The following is a 10,083-nucleotide window of genomic DNA, read 5'->3' on the forward strand; positions in this document are numbered from 1 at the left end:
TGCCTTGACCAGAGCTGTGCCCACCCCTGCCTGACTCTCCCACTGGCGGTGTTCATGAGGCAGAGTGGGCAGGGTGTGGCACCTGGCCCAGTAGGGCAAGGCTGCCCTACTGTGCGCTCTTGGACTGTTGCTGGTGGGGGCGGGCTGGCACTGGTGCCCGGATGCCCGGGCCCCTCTGCCTTTTTTCTCTGCCCTCCCTTGTCAAGGAGGTCGGGGATGTGTGGGTTTGGCCCTGACCCTGGCTTTGACCCCCAGCCCCAGCTATGATCTTTCTGCCCAGCTCTGAGCAGGCCCTGGGAGCCTGGCACCTCCTCCTTGGGAAGCTGAAGGGGAGGAGCCTCTGCTGCCCTGGTTCCCCCCACCCTCCCCCCCATCTTCTCCCCAAAGATTTGTGCTCTGTGATGTCCTCCGTCCTCTCTGCCGATTTAACCTTCCTGTGTGTCTCTGCCCGTCTCATCCACTCTCTCACCATGTCTGTCGTCTCTCTTTGTCCCTCTTCCTCTCCTCCCCTCCCAGACTCTCTGGGGATGTGGCCCAGGCCTGTGATTCTGTGCAAATTGTGGCTGAAACTCACAGCATCTGTATCTGTCTCCCTCCTCCTTTTCTCTCCCACTGTTTCTTTCCACCTTATTTGTCTCTGTCCGCTGATGCTGCCTCTGGCTCAGTCCCGTTGTGTCTGTGTGTCTGTCCCTCCCCTTTCCTTGTCCCCCAGTTTTCTGCTCTTGGTCTTCGTTCTGTTCCTCTGCCCCCGGCTCCTCAGCCCCCCTGCTTGGGGACATTACTGAGGTCTTGGCATTTGGGGCCCTGCCAGTCTTGGGCAGCTTAAGGGCCCCAGGCTGAGTGCAGGCCCAGGCTCAGCCCAGCCTGTCCCCTGGAGTGTCGCCCTGACGGACCCTCTGCCTTGTCCTCAGGGCCTCGCTCTGGAGCTCCTGCGTGGTGCTGCCCCTGCTGGCGCTCACCTGGATGTCCGCCGTCCTGGCCATGACAGACCGCCGCTCCGTCCTCTTCCAGGCCCTCTTTGCTGTCTTCAACTCCGCGCAGGGCTTTGTCATCACGGCTGTGCACTGCTTTCTGCGCCGAGAGGTGGGCTGGGCCTCTCCTGCCCCTGTCCTCCCCACACCATGCCAGTCTCTCGCTTCTCCCCACGGTGCAGATGGGTGCAGATGGGGAAGATTGAGGCCCGACCAGGTCCCCAGCTGGGCAGCCCTTGGTGTGCGCGCTGATAGCTTGGGCAGCCTTGGCCTTGGCCTCGGCCCCCTGGGGCTCCTTTTCCCCCTCCCCTAGGCTGGATGCGCTTCTTTCCTTCCACACCCACCCGGGTCCCTGGGGTGGGAGGCACAGCCAGCCGTGGCCGGGGGCCCTGTGGCAGCCTCAGGTCCAGCAGGCACCTGCTGCCCCCAGGTGCAGGACGTGGTGAAGTGTCAGATGGGCGTGTGCCGGGCCGACGAGAGCGAGGACTCCCCCGACTCGTGTAAGAACGGGCAGCTGCAGATCCTGGTGAGTGAGGAGGCCCGGGCAGGGCACAGGTGGGTTCTCAGTGCCCCCTGCCCTAGACCCCTCACTTGCCTCACCTGTGGCAGGGAGGGAACACAGACTGGGTTTGATTCAGGCTCAGCCTCTGACAGCTGGGTGGCCTTGGGCAAGTCCTTCCCCCCTTCAGTCTTCCCGCTGTCAGGTGCGGCTGGAGGAGACCACGCCTGGGGCCCCTCTGCTCTGTTGGGCAGTGTGCCCAGCAGAGGCAGACCCTCTGGGCGGGTAGGGAGGGGCCTGCGTCCCCCCCACCACCCTGATACATGGATCCTCTCTCTGCCTGTCTGCTCTCTCCCTCTCTGCCTATAGTCAGACTTTGAAAAAGATGTGGACCTGGCTTGTCAGACAGGTGAGTGTGCCAGGGCAGAGCCGAGCATGGCCCCAGAGAGGGGCAGGAAGGGAGGGCCCCCAGCCGCACCAAGGAAGGCCCTGACAGGTGTCTGGCTGCGGGGTCCAGCTTTTGAGTCAGACAACCCTGAGTTGGAGTCAAGGCTGTGAACACCACTCACTGTATGACTCTGGGCAAACAGCTTACACACCTACAACGGAGAGAAATGTGTCCTCCCAGGGTGGCTGGGAGCCTTACGTGAACTGGGGGACATCAAGTGCCTAGCCGGGTGCTCCGCACAAAGTGTCATGTCCATGATTCTTACCGGAACCTCCTTCAAGTTCCATCTCCTGGGGAGGAGCTGCCCAGGGAGCGGGGAGGAGCAAGTCTCTTTTGACAGCCTTGGGGCTGTCGGGTCAGAGGTCAGGACCCGCACCCGGGCACTGTGGGAGCTGGGCCTTGGCTTCGTTCCTCGCCCTCCCTGGCTGTGGGCCTCTGGGACAGACACCTTCTTAACCCCTGTGTTAACCACCCAGCCATCACGCCAGGACTCAGTTTCCCCCACTGTCCAAGCTCAGCGTGGGCAAGGGCATCTGGGGGCTCCTCCTCCCCCGGACTTACCTCCCTCCACTCCTGCCCCCAGTGCTTTTCAAGGAGGTCAACACTTGTAACCCGTCCACCATCACGGGCACACTGTCCCGCCTGTCCCTGGACGAGGACGAGGAGCCCAAGTCCTGCCTCGTGGGTCCCGAGGGCAGCCTCAGCTTCTCACCGCTGCCTGGCAATCTCCTGGTGCCCATGGCAGCCTCACCAGGGCTGGGGGAGCCACCGCCCCCCCAGGAGGCCAACCCCGTGTACATGTGTGGGGAGGGTGGCCTGCGGCAGCTGGACCTCACGTGGCTGCAGCCTGCCGAGCCGGGCTCCGACGGGGACTACATGGTGCTGCCCCGGAGGACTCTGAGCTTGCAGCCCGGCGGCGGGGGCGGAGGTGGCGAGGATGCCCCGCGGGCCCGGCCCGAGGGCACCCCCCGGCGGGCTGCCAAGGCACTGGGCCATGCCGAAGGCTACCCCAGCTTCCTGTCTGTGGACCACTCGGGCCTGGGGCTGGGCCCTGCCTACGGGTCGCTACAGAACCCCTACGGGATGACCTTCCAACCGCCACCGCCGACACCCAGCGCCCGCCAAGTGCCCGAGCCGGGGGAGCGCAGCCGGACCATGCCCCGCACCGTGCCTGGCTCCACCATGAAGCTGGGCTCCCTGGAGGTGAGGGGCTGCTGGGCATGGGCGGCGGGTGGGGGTGGGAGGCCTGACCCCGGGTGCCTGTGACTATGTCTGGCAGCAGCCGGGAAGGGACAGCCGGCAGCCTCCTCATACAAAGTCCTGGGGAGTATATCTGCTGTGCGTTTCTCCTCCGTTTGTGCCCATGGCGGCTCCAGGGGAATCCTGGCTCCTCTGAGCTCCTCAAATGGGCTTGGACGCCACGCGCTGAGGGTGCACTTCTCGAAGGTGCCCACACTTGCTTTAGTGCCTGTTTTGGGGTGACCAGTTAGGATGGGCCCTCCTTTAAGGGGCCTGTGGCTCAGGCCCGGTGCTCTATTGCTAGGGAAGCCACGTCATAGGGGATGAGAGCCTGGGTCTCCGAGTCCCCAAGTTCAGATCTGGACGCTGCTGATCAGCAGTGAGATTTCGAGCATAATCTTCCCCTGAGGCTCACGGAATCTCTCTTCGCCTTAATCTCTCTGAGCCTCAGTCTCCCCATTTGTAAAGTGGGGATAACACAGGAGCAGCCTCCTGGTAGAGTTGTTGCGAGGACTAATTGATATAAAACATGTATCTCTGTGTGGAGCAGGTAGAAAGTGCTAGATGATTGGGGATTGCTACTGGAATCATTCCTGAAGTCAGCCTCAGGCACTGCCCGTAGGCCTGTGGTAATTGCCCCTCTCTTCCTGAGAAAACGTCAGCCCCTCTCTTGCCCTGCCTGTGTGTTTTCTGTGGCTGCCCCACCTTCTCTCTGACCTCCTCAGGCCTGCTCCCTGCAGGGAATCACTGGCCACAAGCAGTTGGTAGTGGCCCCCTGTAGAAAACTCTAGAACTTTCGTTGGAGGGATGAGGAGGGTGTGGATGAGGACAGGGTCAGGAATCACGGCTCAGGCACCACTGGCTGTTCATGTTCGGCCCCAGAAACCGGCTCCCCATCCTCCCCACGAGAAAACGAAGTTAGCAGCTAGAAGGTTTGCAAGTTTAGTTTTTCTCCCAAAATGTTTCTTGAACATTTGGTGCCTGCGCTTGCCGCAGATGGCAGAAACAGGAAGGCGTCACAAAGAAAACTTGACACGGGAACTGGGGAAGGGAGCGCTCAGCATGGTGGCAGGTTTTGTTCTGGGGACACCTGTCCGTGCTTGGGCCCCTGAGGAGGGGCCGGCCCTGGGCTCCTTGTGTGGGAGGTAGCAGAAAACACGGCGGAGTCTTGAGGGGTCAGGGATGACGTGCAGAATTCTGGTGTGGGCAACTGTGAGGGGCGGAGGAGTGTGTTGGGGGCGGAGGGATTTAGAGTTTATTCTCTTGGGCGCAGCCGTGTGTGCCTTGCCCGCGGGCATCGGGGAGCAGGGAGAGGAGTCCCGCTGCCTCCAGAAAGTGCAGTGTGGCTGGGAACGGGGAGGACACGTGTTTGTGTGTGTGTGTGTGTGGTGAAGGGCAGGGGAGAGTGCAGGGCAGAGTGCGGGGGCCGAGAGTTGGAGACGCCAGGGTGGATGGCGAAGAAAGAGCAGGCAGGGAGGTGGAAGGACCAGGAGAGGGGGCGTGTCTGCAGGCCTGGGACTGGGGAGATCTAGATGGCGGTTTTAGGAGCGTCCTTGAGGACTGTGGGGCAAGTCCTTCACCCTGGACCTCAGTTTCCCCAGTGTGACCTGAGAAGGTCGGACTTGGCCTCGTGAGCGCTCCTGTGCCAACATTCTGAGACTCTAAGGCCTCCTTCTTGAGTGGCACCGAATGCTGCGTAGGCCACTGGGGCCTTAAAGGTGGTCTTGGGCAAGTGAGAGCCGAGAGAGGCGTGAGGGAGGGAGGCCAGGGAGGCAGGGCCAAGTTTGGCAGGAAAAGGGGCAAAGTGCGGTGAAAGGAAGGTTTCTGTAACCCTGCGTCCTGTATTTGCAGGACAAGTGGAGGTTTCCAGGGAGAGAGGAGCCCGTTGGTGGCAGAGAGGATGGGGCAAGATGGGGCAGGACAGAGGGGTGGAATCCAGGACACAGAGGAAGGAGGGTCTGCTCTGTGATCCCATGTGGGGATCTGTGTCCCGCCGTGTTGGAAGTCTGCGCTGTGACATCTGGTCCACGTGCAGGTGCATGTCTACGCGTGTGCCAGCCTGTGTGTGCCCCTGGCAGTCCTGTGGTGGGGTCGCGCCTTGGAGCCTCGTCTCCCAGGCCCTAAGCCCATTTCCACAACCTCTAGGGCTGTCCTTTAAAGGGTTCCTAGCTCCTGAGCCTGGGCTGGGGGAAGGTACAGTGGGCAGACCCTGGGGGGGAGCAGATTTCCTCACTCTCAACCCCCTGCACAGGGTAAAAAGTTTTTTTCTCTTTCACTGCTTCCTTGTTGCTCCTTCCCAGCGAAAGAAGTTACGGTATTCAGACCTGGACTTTGAGGTAAGTGCTACAGTGTATGTGTATGTTGGGTTTGGGATTGTGGGGGGCGGTTTGTCCCTGGAGGGTCCCTTCCTACAATTAGCCCAAGCCCCAGTGCAGAGCCTGACCCCATGACAGTCCCTCGACTGCCCAAGCCCGTAGCTCTGGGGTGAAGAAAGAGCCAGGCCTTGTCCCGGAGGGGCTGGCAGCAGGCAGGGATGTGGGGACCCAGGATGCTGAGCGTCCCGTGGGGAGCACCTGCCCTGACGCCCTGTGGCTCCCAGAAGGTGATGCACACCCGGAAACGGCACTCGGAACTCTACCATGAGCTCAACCAGAAATTCCACACTTTCGACCGCTACCGCAGCCAGTCCACGGCCAAGGTGAGGCCTCCTCTTATGACTGCCCCTGCCTGGAGCTCGGGGCCCAACCTGGCACAGTGGCCCCTGGGGTCAGACCCTGACCCGTGGCCCCCGTTGCAGAGGGAGAAGCGGTGGAGTGTGTCCTCAGGTGGGGCAGCCGAACGGAGCGTGTCCAGCGTAAGTGCCCCAGGCTGGGATGGGGTGGGGTGGGGTGAGGTGGGCCGCGAGGTACTCATTCCCTCCCTGCCCTCCTCCCCGGCCTGGGCAGCCTCAGCTTGCCTCACCAAGGGCCTGCCCATGGCATAAGCAACAGTCTGGGGTTTTTAGGAGATGGGGGGTATTGGTGGGAGCTCCATCAGGATCTTGAGGAGGGTGGGCAGCAGGAGACATGGTCTCAGGGGACCACTCTGAGCACAGGGATGAGGAGCCCCACTCTGGAGCCAGGCGGGTCTGGATTTGAACCCCACTTTGGCACCCGATTGCTTGGTAACTTTGGGCATCACTGGCCCTCCCCGGGCCTTCTCAGTTGGTTCTCTGTACAGTGGGTGAGGGTATTGGCCCATCTCCACGGGCCCTTCCCTCTCCCCCGCACAGGAGAAGCCCAGTCCAGGGGAGCGTCCCGGCTTGTCCCAACAGCGGCGACATCAGAGCTGGAGCACCTTTAAGTCTATGACGCTGGGCTCGCTGCCCCCCAAGCCCCGAGAACGGCTGGCCCTGCACCGGGCAGCAGCCTGGGAGCCCACAGAACCACCGGATGGCGACTTCCAGACAGAGGTGTGAGTGCCACTCCGGACTGCCCACTGCGTATAAATATTATATATCTCTCTATTTTCACACTCCACTTTGGAACTACCCAGGAGCCAGCGCCCCCTCCCCTCTCCCGAGGGCTGGGCAGGGAGGCACAGTGGACTCAGCTGGGCTGGGGGAGCCAGACACGGCGTGGCCGGGGGACCAGGGCCCTTCCTTGTTTCTCAGAGGCCCCTCAGCCCCTGGAGCCCCATCTTCACCCCCAGGCTGTCTGTCCCTGTCCCGGGCTGGGGAGGGGGGAGGGAACTTTCTTGGGAATAAACTTCACTCTGTGGATTTTGCTGCTGAGCTATTTGCTTTCCCCAGGGGAAGGCCCAGCCCTGGGACCCCAACTTTGTTCCTCCATCTCTTTGGTTCGCCTCACTTGGTCTTGTCAAATTGTGATGGGGTCAGGCTGACTCCAACTGGGAGGGGGTGGCCTAGGCTCTGACTCCATCCTTGCCCCTGACTCCCTGGGTGACCCTGGACACAACCCTTCCCCTGTTGGGGCCTGAGGTAAGCAGATTGGGAATGTAGGGTGGAGCCCCTTGAAGTAGGACTTCCCCATTGGCTGTGATGGTCATGGCTGCCTTTCACTGGGGCCCAGAGGCCAGGCAGAGCTTAGTGACCTCAGGTTCCCCATCTGTGAAATGGGGATGGTCACAGTACCTACCTCATAGGGTTGTTACGAGGATGAAACAGATTAACACATGTAAAGTTAGCTCGGCGTGCCTGGCACAGAAGTAGCTCTTTTAGTATTACCTGTTGTCTAAGGCACCTGGTCTCCTGCTGTGCTCTGTGCTAGGAGTTCCACACCCTCGGCCTGGACCCGTCACAGCAACCTTGCAGGAAAGTTTTAGGTGGCCCATTTTGTGGATAAGAAAATGAGGCCCGAGATGGGAAGTGACTTGCTCAAGGCCACAGTCAGAGACAGGGCTGGGACTTCACCTTTATCAGTACCGTCCTGGTAGGACTGGAAGCTGGAGCTCAGCTTCCAGGGACCTGACCTTCACGGCTGCAGAGGAGCATCGGGAGAGCTCAGGTTCCAGGGCTCAGGGTGGGTGTGGGGTGGAGGGACGGGGTGGCTTGGGGCTAGAGGGCAGTTTCTAGGGTGTAGTCTGTATAAGCCTGAGTGAGTGAACCCTTCTCAGTTCCTAGGAATCCAGGCAAAGAAGGGTAGAATCAGTGTGGAGACATGTTGCCACGGCTCTTCTGTGGTCAGGCAGCCACGGGAGCAGAGGCCACAGGTGCAGCTGCCGACCTGGTCATTTAGCAGCATGGGCACCTCTGGGCCCCTCCCCAGAGACTCTGAGACACAGATGCAGGCCCCTGGAGAGCTGACGGACTCTGGAGGTGGACATGTCAGAGGGAGGGGTTAGGTGCTATAGGAGCCTGGATGGGGGAGAAGGAAGAAGGGACTGGCTGCTGGGGTGGGGGTGGCTGTCACAGCTAACAGCCTCCTGGAGGGGCTGGAGGAGTGGGTGTCATGGTGGTACCGGCTCCCTAAGTCTTCTCTGAATCCTGCCAGCTGCGGCCCGGTCAGAGGAGGGAGCAGATCCCCACCCTCCCCTTGGGCAGCCCCAGCACTTATGGGTACAAAGCGATCACTCAGGCACCGTCTCACTTGAGTCTTCGAGGTAGGTGTTGTGACTCCCCCATTTTACAGATGAGGAAATCAAGGCTCAGAGAGGGGCATGACTTTCCCAAACTCCCACGGCTTGTTAGTGGCTATATTGCAACGTGAGGCCGGAGGTGGCAGAATCCCCAGTACCAGCCAGCTTAGGCAAAAGGGGACTTCATTCGCTTAGGAGCTGCAAGCTGCAGGAAGGGAGTGGTAGGTGGTGGGTGGGTGGCTAGCCTTGGGAGATGAAGGCCAGGGTCAGGGTGTGGCCAGATCTCATCCCTTCCAGCTGCTCTCTACGTCAGCTCCATTCTTTCAGGCAAGCTTCCTCATCCCCCTGGGCCCCCCAGGCTTCCTTCTTGCAGCCCCTATCACTCAACTCTGCCCCCAGAGGGAACAAAACTTTCTCTTGAATTCCAATCAGAAAACCCCCAAGGAAGGGCTCTGATTGGCCCCAGCCAGGGGGTGGGGCGCTGTGATTGGCAGCCCCCTTGGGAACCTCAGGGGAGGGGGAGGGGGAGTTGGTCTCCAAAAGGGGAGGTCCTATTCCCAGAAAGGGGCAGTAGGCTCACACAAACAAAGCCCCGGTCCCTGACCTTTTGCCAGCAGATCCCACGCCACATCCTGGGCCAGGCCTTTTTCTAAGAGGCATCACCTAAAGCCTTCTGGGTGCCTCTCCTGTGCTTCTGCCTCCCCACTTCCCAGCCCTGGGCTCCACTGGCCACCACAAGGATCTCTCGGGATGAGCTGCAATGTTGCCTTCCCCTCCCTGCTTGTAGTTTCTTGCTTTGCGTCTGGTTTGAGGAGGAGGGTGAGTAACCACAGCTGCAGCAGAGGCTCCTGAGCGCTTTGAGACTCACCACGTCCATGGTCAGGGGCAGAGCTTTCCTGTGTCGAGGGCTGTGCTCCTCTCTGCCCGTCAGTCCCCACTCCCTAGGCACTGACTTGCTGCGTCTCTTTGGACAGGTCACTGGGCCCTGTCTGACTTGGGTTTCCTTATCTGTAGTCCTGATTGTCCTTTGTTTGGGCTAATATCTAACAACCTGTCATGTCTTTCCTAGACTTGAATTTCTCATCTCATTGTCCTCCTTATTCTCTCTGCCTCCAGTCGCTACCTGGCTCTGGGGTGATCTTTCCAAAATGCACATCTGGCCAGGTCACTGCCCTCCCTGCTCAGAAGGCTTCCAAGGACCCTAGAAATTGCCTAGAATGCAAGGCCCTTAGTGATGTGGCCCTTGCCTACCTCTCCTGGCCCATCTCTTTCACCTCCATGCTTTTGCACATGCCATTCCTTCTGCCTGGAACTTTCGCCTGCTCACACTGGCAACCTCCCCTTCAGCCTTCCAGATCTAGCCCCAGTGCCCCCCCCCCCGTGAAGCTGCCCCTGAGCTCCCCGCCTCAGCAGTCAGCACTCGCTGGGCTTCCACGGCCCCGGCACACACTTCCACTCTCACACTGCTCGCACAGAATGGCTATCATCTGTGTCAGCCTGGTTTGCGTTTGTGCCCTCAGCCGAGGGCTCCATGTGGAGCAGGCCTCAGGGGCTCTTTACTGAGTGAACAGATGGAATGCACACATCTCTCGGAACATTGGTTTTCCCATCTGCAAAATGGGGATACCGATAATCCTTACCCAGCCTTCCTCACTGGGTATCCAGAACATGACATGAGATTATTCCTGGGGAGGGTTTTGCAGGTGGTATCCACCCCTCCCACAGTTTTTCCTTCCTGGGCCTCTGTGCTATATATATTAGGACCCCGGGTGGGAAGGCAGCCCTGGGTGCTGTCCAGGGTGCTGAATGGGACGCTGCCCTCCCAAGCAAGAAGGAGACAGACCTAGAAG

General features: G+C 60.4%; 1 protein-coding gene across 9 annotated transcripts in view; it reads left to right on the forward strand.

The window, feature by feature from the left end:
- The window catches only part of ADGRB2 (adhesion G protein-coupled receptor B2), a gene marked incomplete at both ends in the record, with an annotated part of 28,868 nt that extends 22,254 nt beyond the window's left edge, over positions 1-6,614 (forward strand). For 5 of the 9 annotated variants that reach the window (XM_082669358.1, XM_082669359.1, XM_082669361.1 and 2 more), the window contains 7 exons: positions 912-1,083; positions 1,402-1,497; positions 1,840-1,879; positions 2,502-3,121; positions 5,458-5,493; positions 5,757-5,855; positions 6,429-6,614. In XM_082669358.1, the coding sequence (XP_082525484.1) occupies positions 912-1,083; positions 1,402-1,497; positions 1,840-1,879; positions 2,502-3,121; positions 5,458-5,493; positions 5,757-5,855; positions 6,429-6,614 (1,249 nt within the window). Of the gene's footprint in view, positions 1-911; positions 1,084-1,401; positions 1,498-1,839; positions 1,880-2,501; positions 3,122-5,457; positions 5,494-5,756; positions 5,856-5,954; positions 6,012-6,428 lie in introns of all 9 variants that reach the window. The other 4 variants (XM_082669364.1, XM_082669365.1, XM_082669357.1 and 1 more) reach the window with 3 other exon arrangements.
- Positions 6,615-10,083: the final 3,469 nt, after the last annotated feature.

Source organism: Grampus griseus (genome assembly GCF_964374135.1).
Source record: "Grampus griseus genome assembly, chromosome: 1".
Lineage (NCBI taxonomy): Eukaryota > Metazoa > Chordata > Mammalia > Artiodactyla > Delphinidae > Grampus > Grampus griseus.